The 23,338-nt window shown below is 41.5% G+C and overlaps 1 protein-coding gene across 5 annotated transcripts in view; it reads left to right on the forward strand.

Moving 5' to 3' along the window:
- The window catches only part of LOC122549908 (tensin-3-like), a 434,491-nt gene that overhangs the window by 255,818 nt on the left and 155,335 nt on the right, over positions 1-23,338 (forward strand). For all 5 annotated transcript variants that reach the window (XM_043690124.1, XM_043690125.1, XM_043690128.1 and 2 more), the window contains 2 exons: positions 16,240-16,292; positions 21,553-21,724. In XM_043690124.1, the coding sequence (XP_043546059.1) occupies positions 16,240-16,292; positions 21,553-21,724 (225 nt within the window). The remainder of the gene's footprint in view (positions 1-16,239; positions 16,293-21,552; positions 21,725-23,338) is intronic.

Here is a 23,338-nt window from a genome sequence, read left to right on the forward strand (position 1 = left end):
CAGGCTCACTGGCTTGTCCTTACCACCTTTCTTAAATATTTGCACCACGTTAGCCAACCTCCAGTCTTCTGGTACTTCACCTGTGACTATCGATGGTATAAATGTCTTAGCAAAAGGTCCAGCAATCACTTCCCTAGCTTCCCACAGATTTCTAGGGTACACCTGATCAGGCCCTGGGGATTTATCCACTTTTATATGTTTCAATGCATCCAGCATCACCACCTCTGTAATATGGACCTTTTTCAAGATGTCACCATCTACTTCCCTACATTCTATATCTTTCATGTCCTTTTCCATAGTAAACACTGATGCAAAATACTCTTTTAGTATCTGCCTCATTTCCTGTGGTTCCACATAAAGGCCGTCTTGCTGAACTTTGAGGGGGAGAAAGTGAGGACTGCACATGCTGGAGATCAGATCTGAAAATGTGTTGCTGGGTGATCTTTGAGGGGCCCTATTCTTTCCCTTTTGTCCTTAATGTATTTGTAAAAACCCTTTGGATTCTCCTTAACTCTATTTGCTAAAGCTATCTCATGTCCCCTTTTTGCCCTCCTGATTTCCCTCTTAAGTATATTCCTACTGCCTTTAATACTCTTCTAAGGATTCACTCCATCTATCCTGTCTCTGCCTGGCCTATGCATCCTTCTTTTTCTTAACCAAACCCTCAACTTCTTTAGTCATCCAGCATTCTCTATACCTACCAGCCTTTCCTTTCACCCTAACAGGAATATACCATCTCTGGACTCTCGTCATATAATTTCTGAAGGCTTCCCATTTTCCAGCCGTCCCTTTACCTGCGAACATCTGCCCCCAATCAGCTTTTGAAAGTTCTTGCCTCATACCATCAAAATTGGTCTTTTTCCAATTTAGAACTTCAACTTTTAGATCTGGTCTATCCTTTTCCATCACTATTTTAAAATGAATAGAATTATGGTCGCTGGCCCCAAAGTGCTCCCCTATTGACACCTCAGTCACCTGCCCTGCCTTATTTCCCACGAGTAGGTCAAGTTTTGCACCTTCTCTAGTAGCTACATTCACATACTGAATCAGAAAGATTTCTTGTGCATACTTAACAAATTCCTCTCTATCTAAGCCCTTTACACTATCACAATCCCAGTCAATGTTTGGAAAGTTAAAATCACTTACCATAACCACTTTATTATTCTTACAGATAGCTGCCATCTCCTTCCAAGTTTGTTTCTCAATTTCCCTCTGCCTTTTAGGAGGTCTATAATACAATCCCAATAAGGTGACCATCCCTTTCTTATTTTCTCAGTTCCAACCAAATAACTTCCCTGGATGTATTTCCAGGAATATCCTCCCTCAGAACAGCTGTAATGCTATCCCTGATCAAAAACGCCACTCCCCCTCCTCTCTTGCCTCCCTTTCTATCCAGTTGTATCCTGGAACATTAATCTGTCAGTCCTGCCCATCCCTGAGACATGTTTTTGTAATTGCTGTGATATCCCAGTCCCACTTTCCTAACCATGCCCTGAGTTCATCTGCCTTCCCTGTTAGGCCTCTTGCATTGAAATAAATGCAGTTTAATTTATCAATCCTACCTTGTTCTCTGCTTTGTTCTGCCTGCCCTGACTGTTTGACTTGCTTCTTTTCTCAACTGTACCAGTCTCTGATGGTACGGAAAGAGATCAATCTCCTGGGGATCACCCCTCTTTACTAGTTTAAATCCTCCCGAGCAGTTCTAGCAAATCTCCCTGCCAGTATATTGGTCCCCTTCCAATTTAGGTGCAATCCGTCCTTCTTGTACAGGTCACTTCTACTCCAGAAGTGATTCAAATTAATCAAAAATGTGTATCCTTCTCCCATACAGTAGCTCCTCAGCCATGCATTCATCTGCTTTATCCTTCTATTCCTGCCCTCACTAGCTTGCTGCACCAGGCGTAACCCAGATATTACTACTCTTGAGGACCTCCTTTTTAAATTCCTGCCTCACTCTTTGTATTCTCCCCTCAGAATCCCATCCTTTCCCCCTTCCCTTTGTCATTGGTTCCAATGTATACAATGTCCTCCTGCTGGGCCTCCTTCCCCCTTGAGAACATTCTGAGACATCCTTGATCCTGGCACCAGGGAAGCCACACACCATTCTGATTTTTAACTGCTGGCCACAGAAACGTCTATCTGTACCTCAGACTAGAGAGTCCCCAAACACAATCGATCTCTTTGAACCCGACGTAACCATCATTGCATTAGAGCCAGTCTCAATACAAGAAACTTGGCTGTTCGTGCTACATTCCCCTGAGAATCCATCACCCTCTACATTTTCCAAAACAGCATACCTGTTTGAAATGGGGATAGTCACAGAAGACTCCTGCACTAACAGCCTACCTCTTTTACCTTTCCTTGAGTTAACCAATATATGTGACTGTATCTGAGACTTTTCCCCCTTCCTATAACTGCCTTCTATCACACTCCTTTGCTCTTGTACATTCCTCATTGCCTCTAACTGTTGCTCCAACTGTTCCATTCGATCTGATATGATTCGCAACCAACGGCATTTATTGCAGATATAATCCTCAGAAACCCGTAAACGGTCCCTCAACCCCTACATCCGACAAGAATAGCGTATCACTCTGCTATAGGCCATTTTTGGTTCTTCCAATCCACAGACCCAGAAAATACCACCATCTTATTCCTCTACAAAACACTGCTTCAGGCTAACTTAATACTTATGGCTTATATTTTTAAGTTTAATCGAGAGACATATCTCAATAAAACATATTATTAAGAAAGAACCCACTCTATTCACTACTGCAGATTTACAACAAGGCACCAAGGCCACACTTAAAACTATTCACTTATCTGTCTCTGTCTTGTGACGTCTCCCAAACAGGTTCCTCCAAGATCAGTTTTGAATTTCACTTTGTTAATTTTCCGAGACCCACTCTGATGTCCAGCGATACATGAAATCAAATAGCAAAGGCAGTAACTGCGCAGGTACAGTTGTGCAGTTGGCAGTGTGGGTTTCTTTCTCTCTCTTGCACTGACCTCACCTTTGTCTGTACCTCTCACTTTTAAAATTGCCATTGTTGTGACTTTTTTTTTCTTCAAAGCTCCAAAACAGTACAACAACACATAAAACAGTAATTGCTGCTCCTGGAATTCAAGGAACTCGCCTTTAACACTGAAAATACCTCAATAAAGGAGCAACCTGTTCCATTCAGAGATATTTCCTGTCCTCCATCTTGGATTACCCAGAGGTCACAGGCAGTTCATTGCCATCACATATGCAACAGCTAACATATTTTCAACAGGCAGTTTCGATCATTTGTATCTCAGATTAAATTTAATAATTGGCACTGTGTTCATCGCAAAAGCATCCATTACAATCTCACTCAGAGTTGCTCCAGAACATGAGCAGCCTTAAGCAAAAACTACCACATTCATTTGCAAGTAATTCGCTACCTCAGAGATTTTAAGCTTTTCTTGGTCCTTTGTTGACTCCTTTGAAACTGATCTGTCTTTTTACAGTATTTTTCTCTTTCCTTCTCTTCAAGCCTGCATCTCCCACCTCCCCCACCCCTAACTTGAAACCTTCCATTCTGTCATTTCCCCTTGAAATCTCTCTCTGTCTTCCACTAACCTCACAGCCATTTGCACTCTCTCTCTCTCTGTCTCTCACCCTCATGATGCCCCCTATGTGCCCCCATTACGCTTGAGGTAACACTGGCTCACCTGATCCTTTGCCTCCCTGGTATCATCCATCTCCCTGGCCCATTTTTCCTCTGGCCTCTTTCATGACCCTGTTTTCCTTTCATTACCTGCAACTTTCTAACTGCAAAAAAAACCTGAATCACAAAACAGTAGCACCTATGAGAAGATAATTGCAGTGTTGGCCTTTGTTTTAAAGCGAATGGAGTGAAATGTAGGAAGGTTTTGCTAAGACTATATAATGCACATTCAGACCACAGCTGGAATACTATGAGCAGTATGTAGTAGCATTGGAGATATTCCAAAAAAGGCTTAGTCATTTGATATGGGCCTTATGAGAAGAAATTGAGTAGGTGTAGTTTTGACACATTGGAATGTAGAAGAATAAGTAATAAAGTCACAGAGATGTACAGCGTGGAAACAGACCCTTCGATCCAACTCGTCCATGCCAACCAGTTATCCTAACCAAATCTAGTCTCATTTGCCCATGCTTGGCTCATATCCCTCTAAACCCTTCCTATTGATATACTCATCCAGATGCCTTTTAAATGCTGCAATTGTACCAGCCTCCACCACCTCCTCTGGCAGCTCATTCCATACACGCACCACTCTCTGCATGAAAATGTTGCTCCTTAGGTCACTCTTGTGTCTTTCTCCTGTCACCCTAAACCTATGCCCTCTAGTTCTGGACTTGCCCCACCCCAGCGAAAAGACTTAGTCATTTATTCTACTCATGCCCTTCATGATTTTATCAACCTCTATAAGATCACCCCTCAGCCTCTAATGCTCCAGGGAGAACAGCCCCAGCCTACTCAGCCTTTCTCTATAGCTCAAATCCCCTCCAACCCTGGCAACATTCTTGTAAATGTTTTCTGAATCTTTTCAAGTTTCACAACATCCTTCCATTAGGAAGGAGACCAGAATTACACATGCTATTCCAAAAGTGGCCTAACCAATGTCCTGTACATCCATAACATGGCCTCCAAACTCCTATACTCAATGCTCTGACCAATAAAGGAAAACATACCAAATGCCATCTTCACTATCCTATCTACCTGCAACTCTACTTTCAAGGAACTATGAACCTACACTGCAAAGTCTCTGTTCAGCAACACTCCATAGAACCTTAACATTCCCAAGATCCCGTACTTGGCAGGGTAGATGTAAAGAGGTTATTCCTTCATCTGAAAGAGGTTCAGACCAGAGGGCATTATCTCAGTGTAAGGGGTTACACATTTAAGATAGACATTAGAAGAAATTTCTTCTCTTAGAGAACAATACAACTGGAATTCTGCAGAGGACTGTAGAGGCTGGGTCATTAAGTATATTCAAGATCGAGTTAAAAAATTTTATTAAGTCCAGGAATTGAGGGATATGGGGCAAAGGTAAGGTGGAGTTGAGGGTTATCAGATCTGCTGTGATCTCATTGAATGTCTGAGCAGACTTAATGGGCTGACTGGCTGACTTCTCCTCCTACACCTTATAATAACGACAGAATTCATTGGAAGGCAGGTTTCCTGTTGTGTTGTCATGTTACATCGTGACCTGAATTTCTGCTCCATGTATCTCTGCTTCGTTGAGCTCCTGTGGTTATCGCTTTCATCCTTACAATAAACTGACTTCCTGTACACCTCATGCTGGGGCTAACAGCTCTCACAATTTGTTTGGGAATCTCTTGGCAATGGCTATTGATTTTTCCCGAACATTAAGCTAGCTCAGTTTGGCAGCTTACCTTCCACCTGACTGAGGAGTATGCAAATTGAAGAGAGGCTTTGAATTCAGTGGCATTGTTACATCACGGTAATTACCAACCACTCAGCCCAGTAACTTCTCAAAATCCAGCCCTCCCCATGAAGTCAAACTGAACTGCAGCAAAGCATCACAATAATGCACTCTTACATGTGGATGTGTGGAACAGTTCACATGCTGTATTAAACAAAATGCCCCATACAGCCCTAATATTGTATCTGATGAAAATTTCTCCGTGCTTAAACTGTCCCCTACCTTGTAAGATATCAGTATCAGTCAAAGTGAGGGGGGATAATTCCTACATTCCACAACACGGGGAAGTGCCTATAGAACATAGGGACTGAGAGCAGTTTTGGTTTCTTTTACTGAAGAAGGATGTTCTGGCTTTTGGAGGCAGTGCAACAAAGGTTTACCAGACTGATTCCTGGGATGGTATGATGGTCATATAAAGAGAATCTGAACTGGTTTTGACTAAATTGGCTGAGGTTTGAAAAGTTGGGAGTGGGATCTCATAGAAACCTTTTAAAAAAAAGTGACAGGGTAAATGCAGAAAGGATATACCTGATGACGAGGGAGCCCAGAATCAGGGGTCACAGTCTATGGGTATAGGCTACGCCTTTTGAGACTGAGATGAGGAGAAATCTCTTCTCCCAGAGAACTCACTGCCACAAAAAGGAGCTGAAGTTAAACATTGAATATTTTCAAGACGGAGTTTGATCTAGGAGTTAGGGCAAAACAGATCAAAAGAAATGGGGAGAAATTGAGAAGAGGGTGCTAACCTGGATGTTCAGCCATGATCATACTGAATGGTGCAGTTGGTTCGAAGGGCTGAATAGCCCACTCCTGCTATTTTCTATGTTTGATGAACAGGATTATGGAGTTGAATTCGCGGTGTGACTTTAAGTAGGCTTTGAGTTATCATTTCAGTAGAATTAAGATTTATTTTAACAATGTTTACACTAAGATAGCATAAAGTGGAATGATACACATCCAGTGTTGTGTTTGGCTGCTTCTATCAGAAGTAATAACTTTCAGGCTTTAATTCTCAATGTTTAATGATGGTACACAAACTCTGTAAAACAAAGCAGCTTTTGTTTTACTTTGCAGTGTAATATACTAATCTATGGAGTTTGGCTTGTGTTGCTTCTGTAATTACTTGGGAAATCTGTTGTAAGATTGTAGTGCAGGAATCGTTTATTCAGAAAGTAACTTGTCATTTAAAATAATAGGTTAAATTAAATGGATTTATTCCTTATACCATCATACGTGTCTTGTCAATGTACAATTTCAGTCACAGTTGCAAAGAACCAGACAATGTAATCCCCACACATCAAACATTTAAGAAGCATTTAGATGTACATGTGTGGTGCCAAGGCATTCAAAACTGTGGGCCAAGCTGGAAAAAGAAATTAGAATAATTAGTATTTGTTTCGACTAGCACAGACTTGATGGACCAAAGGGCCTTTTTCTGTGCTTTAGAACTCTATGACAGTATGACTGGGCATGAAAAGAGAATCATTACAGATTAGTGCACAGCAATAGTGTGACAGTGAAGTAAAAGGAATAAGAATGGCTTCCCCTTCAGTGCTCGGTCATGAATTTGCATTGACTTATAAGGTTCACAAGGGATTGTTGGCTTTCACCATGTACTTCACATGTTCTAGAAATGTGGCAGTGAATAGAATTTACTGAACTAGGGCAAGAAATTTTCTTCATATCTATTGCAATAAAATGATTGTAATAAGTCCTGTAAACTGGGACATTGATTCAATGCTTTTTATCTGGGCTTGTCTTGGAGATTTTATGAATGAATCCTTTGTATGCAAAAATGAAAAGCTCAGTGCATGCTGCAAAGTGCCTCATTGATGCAGTCATCTGCTGTTCACTTTGGCCATGAGGCTTGTATTTTGCGAAAGAAAGAGTTCATTCTTCCTTTTACTGTGCGTTGTGTACAAGAAAGTTCTAGCCGAGCAGCAGATTATTAACTGGATATGACTGAATAGATGGTAAAATCGATGTCAAGATTATTATCATTTTAAAAACTAATCATTGATGCACACTTAGGGTTACTTTTAGCTTTGCTGCCACGGTGATATTCTCCCAGAATGGATCACTTGCCACCTTGGTCTTGCCTTGAAATCACCTCATGGCCTTGCTGCACATCTTCTGCAGCTGCTCTAACTCTCTTTGTATCCTTTAAAATACGCCTTAACATCTACCTCTTTGACTAAGCCTTTGCTTGCCTTTAATTTTATCGCAATTTGAACTAAGCTTTCTACTTTAGTACTGAGTGGGTGTTCAGGTAAGTGGGGTATCTCAAGAGGGTTGGAATATAAAAGCACCGTTGTGCTACTGAGACTTTATAAAGCTCTGGTTAGGCCCCATTTGGAGTACTGTGTCCAGTTTTAGTCCCCACACCTCAGGAAGGACATACGGACACTGGAGCGTTTCCAGTGGAGGTTCACACGAATGATCCCTGGAATGGTAGGTCTAACATATGAGGAACGGCTGAGGATCCTAGGATTGTATTCATTGGAGTTTCGAAGATTAAGAGGAGATCTAATAGAAACTTACAAGATAATACATGGCTTGGAAAGGGTGGATGCTAGGAAATTGTTTCCGTTAGGCGAGGAAACTAGGACCCGTGGACACAGCCTTAGAATTAGAGGGGGTAAATTCAGAACAGAAATGCGGAGACATTTCTTCAGCTAGGGAGTGGTGGGCCTGTGGAATTCATTGCCGCAGAGTGCAGTGGAGGCTGGGACACTAGATGTCTTCAAGGCAGAGATTGATAAATTCTTGATGTCACAAGGAATTAAGGGATACGGGGAGAATGGGGGTAAGTGGAGTTGAAATGCCCATCAGCCATGATTGAATGGCGGAGTGGACTCGATGGACCGAATGGCCTTCCTTCCACTCCTATGTCTTATGGTCTTCTGGTATGGATGCTAGGGCAGTTGCTTGCTCCTCCTGCAGAATGTGGCAGGTGGGAGACATGGCACATGTCTCCGCTGGCTACATCTGCGGGAAGTGCACCCAACTCCAGCTCCTTGAAAACCGTGTTAGGGAATTGGAGCTGGAGCTGAATGAACTACGGATCATTCGGGAGGCTGAGGGGGTAATTGAGAGGAGTTACTGGGAATTGGTCACTCCTTAGGCTCAGGACAAGGATAGATGGGTTACAGTTAGGGGGAGGAAAGGGGACAGACAGACAGTGCAGAGATCCCCTATGGACATTCCCCTCAGCAATAAGTATACCTTTTTGGATACTGCTGGGGGGGATGACCTAACAGAGGAAAGCCAGAGTAGTCAGTTCTGACTGACCCTGACACTGTGGCAAAGAAAGGAAGGAGGCAGAAGAGAAAAGTACTCGTGGTAGGGGACTCGATAGTTTGGGGAATCGACAGGAGATTTTGTGGTCAGGATCAGGATTCCCGGAAGGTATGTTACCTCCCTGGTGCCAGGGTCCGGGACGTCTCCGATCGGGTGTATAAGGTTCTAAAAGGGGAGAGCGAACAGCCAGAAATCGCGTTACATATTGGTACTAATGATATAACCAGAAAAAGGATTGAGGATATAAAAAATGATTTCAAGGAGTTAGGATGGAAGCTGCAAAGCAGGACGAACAGAGTAGTGTTCTCTAGTTTACTACCGGTGCCACGAGATAGCGAGGCGAGGAACAGAGAGCAGCTTAACACGTGGCTGCGCAGCTGGTGTAGGAGGGAGGGCTTCAGATATGTAGATAATTGGGATGCCTTCTGGGGAAGGTGGGACCTGTACAAGAAGGACGGGTTGCATCTGAACTGGAAGGGGACCAATGTCCTGGGTGGAAGGTTTGCTCGAGTAGTGCGAGAGGGTTTAAACTAGTATGGCAGAGGGGGGGAACCTGAGCTGTATACCGGAGGTGAGAGTTGATGCAGATGAGGCAATAGCAAGAGGTAAACCAGCTCGTGGGAAGGATTTTCCTGGGAAGGAACCAAGGGATCAGTTAAAGTGTGTTTGCTTTAACGCAAGGAGTATCAGGAATAAATGTGACAAACTTAGAGCATGGATCAGTACCTGGTGCTATGATGTTGCGGCCATGACAGAGACATGGGTTTCTCAGGGGCAGTAATGGTTGCTGGATGTTCCAGGGTTTAGAGCATTTAAAAAGAATAGGGAGGGGGGGGGAAAAGAGGAGGGGGTGTAGCACTACTAATCAGAGAGGGTATCACAGCTACAGAAGCTTCCATTGTCGAGGAAAATCTACCTACCGAGTCAGTATGGGTGGAAATTAAGAACTGCAAGGGAGCAGTCACCTCGTTAGGGGTTTACTACAGGCCCCCCAATAGTAGCAGGGAGATGGAAGAAAGCATAGGTCGGCAGATTTTGGAAAAGTGTGGACGTAGGAGGGTTGTTGCAATGGGTGACTTTAACTTTCCCAATATTGATTGGAAGCTCCTTCGAGCAGAAGATTTGAATGGAGCGGTTTTTGTAAGGTATGTTCAGGAGGGTTTCCTAACTCAGTACGTTGACAGGCCAACGAGGGGAGAGGCCATTCTAGACTTGGTGCTCGGAAACGAGCCGGGGCAGGCATCAGATCTTGTGGTGGGAGAACATTTTGGTGGTAGTGACCACAACTGCCTCACATTCTACATAGCTATGGAGAAGGAAAGGATTAGGCAAAATGGGAGAATATTTAATTGGGGAAGAGGAAACTATGATGCGATTAGACATGAGTTAGGAAGCATGGACTGGGAGCAATTGTTCCATGGTAAAGGCACTATAAACAAGTGGAGACAGTTGTTGCAAGTGATGAATAAATATGTCCCTCTGAGACAGGCAAGAAGGGGTAAGATAAAGGAACCTTGGATGACGAGAGCGGTGGAGCGTCTCGTCAAAAGGAAGAAGGTAGCTTACATAAGGTGGAGGAAGCTCGGGTCAAGCTCAGCTCTAGAGGATTACAGGCAGGCGAGGAAGGAGCTCAAAAATGGTCTGAGGAGAGCCAGGAGGGGGCACGAGAAAGGCTTGGCAGAACAGATTAGAGAGAACACAAAGGGATTTTACACGTATGTGAGGAATAAGAGAATGGTCAAAGAAAGAGTAGGGCCAATCAGGGATAGCATAGGGAACTTGTGTGTGGAGTCTTAAGAGGTAGGGGAAGCCGTAAATGAGTTTTTTGCTTCTGTCTTTACGAAAGAAACTAACTTTGTAGTGAATGAAACCTTTGAAGGGCAGGTGTGCATGCTGGAATGGATAGAGATAGAGGAAACTGATGTGCTGAAAGTTTTGTCAAATATTAAGATTGACGAGTTGCCAGCCCGGACCAGTTTGAACTCGGCTGCTTTGGGAAATGAGAAATGCGATTGCTTTGCCACTTGCAAAGATCTTTGTATCTTTGCTCTCCACTGGAGTCATACCTGAGGACTGGAGAGAGGCAAATGTAATTCCTCTCTTCAAGAAAGGAAATAGGGAAACCCCTGGCAATTACAGACCAGTCAGTCTCACGTCTGTCGTCTGCAAGGTGTTAGAAAGGATTCTAAGGGATAGGATTTATGACCATCTGGAAGAGCATGGCTTGATTAAATGCAGTCAACGCGGCTTTGTGAGGGGCAGGTCATGCCTCACAAACCTTATCGAGTTCTTTGAGGATGTGACTAGAAAAGTTGATGAGGGTCGAGCTGTGGATGTGGTATATATGGACTTCAGTAAGTCATTTGATAAGGTTCCTCATGGTAGGCTCATTCAGAAGGTCAGGAGGAATGGGATACAGGGAAACTTAGCTGTCTGGATACAGAATTGGCTGGCCAACAGAAGACGGCGAGCGGTAGTAGAAGGAAAATATTCTGTCTGGAAGTCAGTGGTGAGTGATGTTCCACAGGGCTCTGTCCTTGGGCCTCTACTGTTTATAATTTTTATTAAGGGATTGAAGGATGGGTCAGCAAGTTTGCAGACGACACAAAGGTTGGAGGTGTCGTTGACAGTATCGAGGGCTGTTGTAGGCTGCAGCAGGACATTGACAGGATGCAGAGATGGGCTGAGAGGTGGGAAATGGAGTTCAACCTGGATAAATGCGAGGTGATGCATTTTGGAAGGTCGAATTTGAAAGCTGAGTACAGGATTAAGGATAGGATTCTTGGCAGTGTGGAGGAACAGAGGGATCTTGGTGTGCAGGTACATAGATCCCTTAAAATGGCCACCCAAGTGGACAGGGTTGTTAAGAAAGCATATGGTGTTTTGGCTTTCATCAACAGGGGGATTGAGTTTAAGAGTTGTGAGATCTTGTTGCAGCTCTATAAAACTTTGGTTAGACCGCACTTGGAATAGTGCGTCCAGTTCTGGTCACTCTATTATAGGAAAGATGTGGATGTTTTGGAGAGGGTTCAGAGGAGGTTTACCAGGATGCTGCCTGGACTGGAGGGCTTATCTTATGAAGAGAGATTGACTGAGCTCCGTCTTTTTTCATCGGAGCAAAGGAGGAGGAGAGGGGACCTATTGAGGTACACAAGATAATGAGAGGCATAGATAGAGTCGATAGCCAGAGACTATTTCCCAGGGCGGAAATGGCTAACACGAGGAATCATAGTTTTAAGCTGGTTGGAGGAAAGTATAGAGGGGATGTCAGAGGCGGGTTCTTTACACAGAGAGCATTTAAGAGACTGCTGGACATGCATATGGTCACAGAAATTTGAGGGTGCATACATGAGGATCAATGGTCGGCACAACATCGTGGGCTGAAGGGCCTGTTCTGTGCTGTACTGTTCTATGTTCTTAATATGCCCTCAGTTTGTTCATTGGATAATACTCGTGTGGAGTGCTTTGAGATGTTTTCCTATGTAAAAGATGCGAAATTGTAGTCACATCATAGAACTCAACCAAATTTTTGTTCTCTTTACATCGTGGGGAATTGAGCAGTTTTCATAAAACATAGTCTCCTTTGCTAAATCATCATCCAGGGAATATGATTCAAAGTCAGCTCGGTCTTTTTAGATTAGATTACTTACAGTGTGGAAACCGGCCCTTTGGCCCAACAAGTCTACACCGACCCGCCGAAGCACAATCCACCCAGACCCATTCCCCTACATTTACCCCTGCACTTAACACTGCAGGCAATTTAGCATGGTCAATTCACCTAACCTGCACATTTTTGGACTGTGGGAAGAAACCGGAGCACCCGGAGGAAACCCACGCAGACACTGGGAGAATGTGCAAACTCCACACAGACACTTGCCTGAGGCAGGAATTGAACCCGGGTCTCTGGCGCTGTGAGGCAGCAGTGCTAACCACCGTGCCACCAAAGTAGAATCTTCTTTGCCAGTCCTGTGATTAAATTTCACATCCGTGTGCATGACAAAACCTCGTAAAAATGCTCTTAAAAATGTGTTCTCTGATGCCACTCCACATCTGAGGCCATTGCCTGATTACAAGTTGTGGAAATAATGGCTTGTTCGTACAGATTTTTAAAAAAATGTTTTAGAAGCGAATGATTATCGGACATGGATTTTTGAAGCAGAGAAGCATGGAAATGCCACTCATTTTTGGTTCTGGAATATTATTTGAGTGGCTGATTTCAGAAAACCTCATCCCAATGAATACATATTGGAGTTGTGCTAAGAATGGCTTTTGCTGTCAGGGACCAATGGTACCAGAAACTCATGCTTCAGTAAGATGGGGATTTATTTTCAATAACCACTTTGTACCTTTTAACAATAGGTTCTGGAGTTTGTCATGTTTTTAATATTTCTATGATATTGTTTCTTTCTGCCTGGGCAGTCTTTTTATCTCTAACATTTCTTGCATTTGCCCGCATTATATTTTCTGCCTTAAGTGACTCCCTGGTATCTGCCTTTTCCTGATCACCATTTCAGTGTTGATTCATTCATACTTCCGTCGTGCAACAAATAGTCTCATCTGTATCCACTAACTGACCAGTCTTTCTCCGAAATGTCAAGTTTAAACATTTCCACACTGCTTTCTCAAAGTTCTTTCTAAATCTAACAGAGCATTTTTCTCCAGTTATCAGTTTATTTTCTTCGGAAAGTATCCCCAGTTATTTACTGCATTTGCTGCATTTGCAATAGCTTCATTGGTACTCTTTCTGTTATCACATTTCTTGATGAACTCCCTTCACCTCTCAAAGCCAGAAGTCTGTCAGAGGTCACTGTATCAGAGTTTGGTTGCACTTATCAGGTCTGTGGCTTTTAAAGTTTCTGTATTACCTGGTGCACTTCTCTGCATCTCTTCCTGTCCCCATTAAATTCCCTTCATCCTTTCTTCAACGAATATTACTATAGCTGAGATGGGCAATTTTCCACGCCGAGGGCTATCCACACTTCTAAACAAATAACTTCTTTACCACTGATTTATTCTGCGATGTACAGATTTTGTCTGTGCCTCAGCTGGCTCTTTTAATTTTCCAGCTCCTTAATCTTATGTGACCTTGCTTCATAGAATCCTGCAGCTTAGATTATGGCCCCTTGACTTTGTAACTGTGCCAACTCTTTGAAAAAGCAATCTAATTAGTCTCACTCCTTTACTCTTTCTTCACTGCCCTGCAAATATTTCACAATGAACAAACAAAGCAAAATACAGACTACTTTGCTTTCATTTGTTCTAAAACCCAACAATATCCATTTTATAAGCAATAAAATGAAAGCAGAAATCTCGCCTGGAGCCTGTAACTGTGGTGACTGCTGTCAGGTTTATAAAAACCTTAAATTCCTGAATTGTTGATACTTTGATTTTTTTTTTCAATCTAATTATCAAAAGTTTTATGTGTTAGCTTAAAGATGTCTTATACGTTAGAACTTTGAACATTATGATGTTCAAAAACTTTCTTGTTGGACATTCTGCGAACTTGCCATAGCAACAGCTTTGATCACAGAAGGAGGGAGGCAGAAAGCATAATGATTTGGCCAAAGCCACAATCCGTTTTCAAGGAGGCGTTAGCAAGATATTTAGAAAATCAGTCTGCTTTCAGGCAGAGTCAGCATGTTCCGTGGAATGGAAATCATGTTTAAATGATCTATTCAAGCTTTTTGATGAAGTAGCATTCAAGGAACATTAAGCAGACCCTGTAGAGATGTAGTAGACTTGGATCTCCAAAAGTGATGTAATAAGGTGCCGCATCAAAGGTTACTACACAAGATACAAGCAAATGGAGAGAATAATATATTAGCAAAGGAAAAGAGTGACTTGGGTGACAAATCAATGAAAGATTGAAATGAATGAATGTATGATTGCTATATTTACCAGTGATTTTTTTTAGTGATACCAAGATAAGTGGGAAAGTCAGTTGTCAGTAGAGGGCAAAGTATGTGTAAGGGGATATAGACATGTTAAGTTAGTGGCCAAAATATTTGGCAGATGGAATATAACATGCAAACATATGAATTTATCTATTTTGGCAGGTACAGTAGAAAAGTACATAATTTAAATAGAGAGAACTTGGTGGTGCAGGGAATCTGCTTGCCCTGGTAGAAAGACCACATAATGTTAATGTGCAGGTACAGCAAGGGATCAGGAAAGGAAATTGTATGATGTCATTTAATACAAGACATGTATAGATCTGTTCAGAAGTTTTACTGCAGCCATATTGGGCATGAATGTGAGACATCTGGAGTTGTGTGTACAATTCATTCTCCTTACTTGAAATTGATTTGATTACTTTAGAGGCAGCTCAATGAACGTTAGCTTGACTTATTCTTGGAATGAAGAATGTATCTTAGTAAGAAAGATTGAACGGGTTAGGTCTATACCTAACATGGATTCGAAAAATACGAAGTGGCCTTACTTCAATATGAGATCTTCAGGGGACTGGATACATAAAGGTCAATTGGTTTTGTGGGAGAAACAATAACTAGAGAATAGAGTTGAAGAATAAGAGCTCTCCTTACAGTATAGAAATAATGTGACTTCTCTTTCTCTGTGAGGGCAGTTAGAGTGTGAAATTCTCTTCCCCATAAGGTAGGAGAGGCTGTGTCTTTAAATTTATTCAGAACTGAAAAGTAGATTATTTTGGATGGTCAAAAAGGTAGAGGATTATCGGGTGCAGTCAGGAAAGTGGAGCTGAGGCCATAATCAAATCAGTTATGATCTTATTGAATGGTGGATCAGGCTGAATGATGTCTTTTCGTTCCTAAATTCAATCTGCTTTAAAATAGATGTATTCTGTGCTGACCCACCGGTGCAACCTTATCATAGCATCGGGCGCAGAATGGAGATGTCTAATGCCAACGCTTCATCAGTAAAGAAGTAAAATTGATGCAATCTGAAGTTTTATGCATATTGCATCTTTCTATTCAATGGGTAATTTGTTTTATTTTATTATTAAAACATGAAAAAAGCAAAGAAAATGCATTGATGGGTTGAACATTGCAAAAGGGGAGACTGCCTCACCGACACCACGTATGATTAAGCTATGAAAACACATCAGAGATTTGCATTGGAATTTAAGTTGTTTTTTTTGTTTTTGTACAAGTTATTCTTTCAAAATCTAGGAAAGCCTTCGCTATCTGACACGTTTCATTTAAATATCTGCTCCAAGGAGACAGTGAGGATTGGAGAGTCAGGGTCAGTAAAGTGTGGTGCTGGAAAAGGCACAGCAGGCCAGGCAGCATCTGAGGAGCAAGAGAGGCGATGTTTCAAAGGATTAGGCCTGCAACGTCGGCTCTCTTGCTGCTCAGAAACTGCCTGACCTGCCAGTGCCACACTTTATCAACAATACCTGTTCCAATATGAGTGAAAAAACTTTGGTTTAGATGCTTATTGTACAAACTTATAATTGTAAATGTTATAAGCACAGTAGCTGTTTCAAAAATACCTTTTTTTTAATATTTACAGACTTCAAGCAATTTTCTGAAGAGCTCATCTTTCAGTCACAATAACTCATCTCAGTAAGTATTGCACGTTTTCTTTAAAAGTAGCTAACTCATTGAGATTTCTCTGAAACTAAATATTTTTGCACTGCTGTGCTTGTTCATTTTATATGGCTTTAACTATCTTATTTAAATCATGATTGAGCTCTGAATTGCCTAACTACTATTTCACCACATTGTTAGCCTCCCAATAAAGTAAATACAGATGGATACAGCTATTAAAGTGTTTTCCTTTTTTTATTTGTAAAGAGTACAAAGCATTGTTTAGCTCACAGGGTACTGTGTAATATTGTGCAAGTTCAGTTTAGGATGCACCATTATGGTAATAGTAGTAAGAACATAGTGTGAAGTTTCATCAGAATGATTCCTGTGGTGGGAAACTGTAGAAAATGGGGGGGAAAAAAATCCCTGAAGTTACCAGGAAATTTTTACACTTGAGCAGAAATTATTAAGGGGAGGTTGAGTAGAGGTTCTAAAATTTACCAAGATCTTTGATAGCGTCTGGACGATTTCCTTCAGGTTTGGAGAAATTCCCTCTCACAGGCAATTGTGAACTGTGTGGATAATTTGCTGCCTGGAGTGGTTGGGGTAAGAGGTCATTGCAACATTTAATCGAATTGTAGAATAATAAAAGGGAGAAGAGAACATTTGATTCATTGTGTTTTTTTTCCAGTTGTGTTTAGTACAGTTATCTGATTAGAATTGTTTACCTGTTTTTTTCATGTCACCCTCCAATAATTTTCTATTTCGAGTGTATATCAAGCAGTACCTTTTGAAAATCACAATTGACTTTACTTCTTTCACCCTTTCAGGCAGTGCAGTTTACATCATAACAATGAGCCGCACTGAAAAACATCTCTTCATCTCGCCTTTGATTCTTCGCCAATTGTCTTAAATCTTTCTCCTCTGGTATCGAGTCCTGACAGTGCGAGTGGTTTCTCCTCCTTGCTCTCTTAGGACGAACCTGGGTGCCAGGACCATGAAGGAATGCAGAAAATCTTTGAATTTTACAGAACTTTTTTTCTTAGCAACTCTTTTTAAGGGAAATACTGAGCCTGATATTACATGTCCCTAGTTGTCGGAGGGGTGAGGTCACGTTATATAGAGTGTGTAGCTAGCCTGCCATCTTCCCACCCAGCCTTTTGCTCACTCGGATCATAGGGAGGATTGCTGAGCTCCAGAATTGGAAGCCCACTACCATATGTAATTAATGAAGGGATAATTGACCAGTTTCTCATGCTGTTTCTCAAGTGGCTGTTGTGGGTCACCAGGTTGAATGGGATTATTAATATTTTGAAAAAGTATTTAAAATGGTATGGAGGAGGTGTGAGCTGCTGTCACTGGAGGATATTGTTGGCTCATTGGGGACACCCCCCTGAGAGGATAATAACTGCCTCCTTCTCCCTCGCCTGAAGTCTGTTTTAAATCCACTCCTCCACACCTGTCAACCCCCCTCCCCCCCCCCCACACACACAGATTTGACTGGCTCTGGGATTTGTGGGCTTGCTTGCTATCCAGGCAGTGCCTGCTGTGGATCATTGGAGTTGTTGGGGAATTAGATTGGTTGACAGTGCCCGTGGATGGGATTTACCCTCTGTGAGGGGCAAACATCCCTCTCAGATTATGTTTAGGCCATGTGTATTACTTTGTGCCTCTGAGGTGGGTGTCAGTTGGTTGGTTGCCAGCATTTATTCTCTGGAAAAGCAGGGGAGCCATGTGTTCACGTTGTAATCTTCCACTCCCTGAGTGGGCTGGCCCAGGGGTTTACATTCAGACCATGTTTTCAATTCTCTGCTTTGGAGGTAGGTCAGACTGAAGAATGCCACAATCTTAAACTCAGGTAGGGCAGTGAGGTATGTCCTGAACCCACCCCAACTGGAACTGGTTAAATAAATGCCAGGTGTAATAAGACTAAGGCCTTAAATGAGCATTAATTATCTCATTAGAAGCCTCAATTGTTGGAAGGAGAAGAGGACCATCCACAGTCTCCTGTATGGGAGGGTAAGGAGGCATTTGAGAACAAGGTACCGTGGCAATATACAGATTTCCACACATGCTTTAGCTTAGAGGTATTGATGGTGATGGTAGAGGCTCCAGTTTTTTAACCATCACATTGTCGACCATGAATCTTTCCCACTCTTACCAACTGTCAGTGGTATATCTTGGAAGTACTCACAAATTGACATAGATGTAACTGGGATAGCGACAGGAATGCAGCAAAGTCTGCATTCGCCACGCTTCCACCAGTGACCCCTGCCACCAAATGGGGAAGGGCATTAATTTCTGACTCCTTGTCCAACCAATGCAAACTAGCAATAGGAAAAACCAAAAGGATGTTGATGTATACAGTGAACTGATTTGAATGCAATTCATTGATCAATTGCAGTATGCTGCAAAGATCAGTGCTGTGTCCACTGCTTTTTGTCATTCATATACATTTGGATGTGAATATAGGTAATGTGGTTTATAGGTTTGCAGACGATATTAAAGTTGGAAGTGCAATGGACAGTGAAGAAATGTACCTCAGAGTAGAATCGGATCTTTTGATCAGGTGGGCGGAAGAGTGGCAGATAGAGTTTAATCTAGATAAATGTGAAGTGCTGTGTTTTTGTGGGCCAATCAGACAAGAACTTTTCCACTTAATGGTAAGGTTCTGGGGAGCATTGCCAAACAAAGAGACCTTGGAGTGCAGGTTCATAGTTCCTTGAAAGTGGAGTCACAGGTAGACAGGGTAGTGAAGAATGCATTTGTTACACTTGCCTTGAGTGGTCAGGGCATTGTATATCAGAGTTAGGAGGTCATATTGCAGCCACTTTTGGAATACTGCGTTCAGTTCTGCCCTGGAAAGATGCCAACGGGTATCATAAATTAAACTAGGCCCATTTGCCAGCATTTGGCCCATATCCCTGTAAACTGTCCATATTACAGAGTAGTCATTCTCACCACATCTCTGGAATTTATTTCTTTTGTTCATGTTTGAACCAAGACTATAATACGTTCAGGAGCGGAGTGGCCCTGATGGAACCCAACTGAGCATCAGTGAGCAGGTTGTTGATAAGTAAGTGCTGCTTGATAGCACAGTGTGATATTGTAATCTAAGCTTTTTAGCCAGGGATCTTTTCACTGAAACTGTGCTCTACTCCCTTCAAGATCAAATATATCCTTAAGAAATTCAGGCATTAACAGTGAATACAGAATTCAGATAACGCATCTTCAGGATAACCACCTCCTCTTTTGTATTTCAGTCCCCTTGTGATGAAGACCAATATTCCATGAGCCCTCTTGAAGACTTTTTGTACGAGTCTATTTGTTTTTGTCGATTTGTGCACTGAAACCTTGCTCTTCAACAGTTCTTCTTGGAAAGAAAATATTCTGATCTGCTTTTCTTAGACTGAACTGGATAACTTCTCATTTGCCCACGTTGACCTTTCATGTTCTGTGGTTGCTCTTACTCACTAGATCTATTTGTATGTTCCTTTGCTACTTTCTGCTCACCTTTTCACAATAACTGTGTATTAATGTTACTTTTAAATTTAGACAGACTTCAATCTTCCTTCATTCAAATGACTGCTTACATACGGTGACAAACAGTACAGATCACTTGGGAATGCCATTTAGTATCTACAGTTCAAATAGATTCCTTTTATCACTATTGTCTGACTCCTACCTCCTAACCGGTTATTGACCAATATCAAGGTTTTAATGTTATGCATTGATAGGATAGAACTTAGAAACTTAGACTTATCAATCTTGAAGGAAAACATCGGGAAAGTAATCAAAAAATGGAGAAGATAAATTTGGAAAATTACTTTTCCTACTTTTGCAAATTACCTAAAATTGCAAAAGTAAGATGAGATACACTAATTTGAAACCAGCAAATGACCAAAATTAGTACTGATTGCTTCTTTTAAATAGTGTTATTAATGCAAAGATTAAATTTCCAGGTAGAATAGTTGAGGTAAAAGCCAAGAATCATTAAATGACAGTTCAGAGCCACAGAGGAAGGACTGTGATGTGCTTCTGCATAGATTAACCATGATAGACTAAATGGTCTACCTCAGTCATCACCTGGATGATCTTGTGATAGCAACCTGTCACCAGGAACCATTCAAGCTGAAATGTGCATGGAAATAATAATCTGCTTTTTTATTTGCTTGATTCAGTACCTGTTTGCTTATCCCAAATTAATTTTATTATTAAATATTTCAGGGTCACTTTATGACTATGACAAATTCCTTTATTTTTCTGTTTTTCTCAGCAAAGTTTCTATGTTTGTCATTCATAGTCTTTTTCAGTGCCCTTTTCGTGTAGTTGGAGACTTGTTACAGATTACATGAATATTGGATTTATATTTTTTATATTATTTCAGCAATACATTTTTTAAACTAAATTATTTATCTTTAGATGTCTTTTGTTTATATATCCAGTAATTTTGTCTGCTGTCTCTAAATTTGACTTTTTCATCTTGTACTTTTTGTGCTGGTGATTATTCTTAGATAACCTGGCATTCAATATATTTGGTCAGAGTATGTAATTCCAGTACTACTCATTTTTAAACATAATCTGAATATTTGAAATGCAGATCTGGATGTGAATTATACTTGACAGCAATCTGAACCAACTTAATCAAAAAGCTAAATCACAATCAGCAGTTTTGATTCTTTTCCCTCATGACCACTGCATTATGGTATCTCCAATTGCCTGAGGGGACAGGTCCTTGTGCATTTGAGGTGCATCGTTCAAGATGAGCCAGAGTCAATGCTATTGCTGATAACATGCCTGAATGATCCTGACTGGCACACTCTGTCCCCTTTGAAGTCAGTATTAGATGCCCATGTTCATTCAGCTGTGCAATCAGCCTGTTCTCCAGAAACTCAGTGACCTGCTGTTCATGCTATCAAAATTCTCCTGGATTATTCAATACATTTCACTGCATGAGTAACTTGAAAGTTTTGGTGAGATTTGACCCAGGAAAACTTCAGAACCACTGCATCACATTTATCACAATTGATGTTGAATGGGTTGGCATCACAATTGATAAAGTAAATAACTCATGTACATATACCATTAAACTACAATTGTTAAATGAAGTTAGATTATTTATATTTATGCTTACTTCACTGATATTAAACTTCCTCAATTTCTAAATATATACAGCTGCTTCACCTTTCTTCCCTCTTCTGTTTCTGCAGACACTTCATGTGTATTGAAGTCAGCGAAGAACTAGTCTAAGTTTTCAACAAAGCGTTACATTCTTTCTCTTATTTTCTGTATACAGGAGTGTGGAATCGGGTCACATTATGGAGGAGGGTTATGAACTTGATCTGACTTACATTACTGAACGCATCATCGCTGTGTCTTTCCCTGCTGGCTGTTCAGAAGAAACTTATTTTCATAATCTACAGGATGTAACACGAATGCTGAAATCCAAGCATGGAGATAATTATCTGGTAAGATATAGAAAGAAATATTGAAGAGGAACGTGCACTCTAAGTTCCTTGTCCAGATTAGTCAACATAACTCGAATGGAAGATTACCAGAAATTAAGTTTTTATGCATCTATGATTTCTGCTTATCTCTCATTAAAATAACTGCAAGCAATTAGAACAGAAACAAAAGTAAATCTGTGTCTGTGAATGTTTCAGTAGTACTGAATGGCAAAAAATTACATTGTGTTTTGAGATCATAGAGTGTCATGTTAGTTATTTTTCTTTATCTTTACATAGGAAATACGTAAACACCACATGATGATCTTGGCAGGAGCATTATAAGATTGGTTGTGAACTCTGTTTACATCGAATTAAAATCTCAATTTTTACACCTTCTGTGAAGGCCATTGACAATATACAATAGGTGTAGGACTAGGCCATTCTGCCCTTCGAGCCTGCACCACTGTTCAATATGATCATGGCTGATCATCCTTAATCAGTAACCTGTTCCTTATCTCCATAGCCCTTGATTCCACTATTCTTTAGAGCTTTATCCAACTCTTTCTTAAATGAATCCAGAGGCTGGGCCTCCACTGCCCTCTGGGGAAGAGCATTCCACACAGCCACCACTCTCTGGGTGAAGAAGTTTCTCCTCATCTCTGTCCTAAATGGTCTACCCTGTATTTTTAAGCTGTGTCCTCTGGTTCGGCACTCACCCAACAGTGGAAACATGTTTCCTGCTGCCAGTGTGTCCAAACCTTTAATAATCTTATATGTCTCAATCAGATCCGCTCTCAGTCTTCTAAACTCAAGGGTATACAAGCCCAGTTTCTCTGGTCTTTCAGTGTAAGGTAATCCCGCCATTCCAGGAATTGACCTCGTGAACCTACGCTGCACTCCCTCAATAGCCAGAATGTCTTTCCTCAAATTTGGAGACCAGAACTGCACACAGTACTTCAGGTGTGGTCTCACCAGGGACTGTACAGCTGCAGAAGAACCTCTTTGCTTCTATACTCAATCCCTCTTGTTATGAAGGCCAGCATGCTATTAGCCTTCTTCACTACCTGCTGTACCTGCATGCTTAACTTCATTGACTGGTGTAGAAGAACACCCAGATCTCTCTGTACTGCCCCTTTACCTAAGTTGATTCCATTTAGGTATTAATCTGCCTTCCTATTCTTGTCACCAAAATGAATAACCATACATTTATCCTCATTAAACTGCATCTGCCATGCATCTGACCACTCACCTAACTTGTCCAGGTCACCCTGTAATCTCCTAAAATCCTCATCACATTTCACCCTGCCACCCAGCTTTGTATCATCAGCAAATTTGCTAATGTTATTGCTAATACCATCTTCTATATCATTAACATATATTGTAAGAAGCTGTGGTCCTCGTACTGATCCCTGCGGTAACCTACTGGTCACTGCCTGCCATTCCGAAATGGAGCCATTTATCACTACTCTTTGTTTCCTATCAGCCAACCAACTTTCAATCCAAGTTAGTACTTTGCCCCAATACCATGCGCCCTAACTTTGCTCACTAACCTCCTATGTGGGACTTTATCAAAAGCTTTCTGCAAGTCCAGGTACACTACAGCTACTGGATCTCCCTTGTCCATCTTCAGAGTTA

Source organism: Chiloscyllium plagiosum, chromosome 5 (assembly GCF_004010195.1).
Source record: "Chiloscyllium plagiosum isolate BGI_BamShark_2017 chromosome 5, ASM401019v2, whole genome shotgun sequence".
NCBI lineage: Eukaryota > Metazoa > Chordata > Chondrichthyes > Orectolobiformes > Hemiscylliidae > Chiloscyllium > Chiloscyllium plagiosum.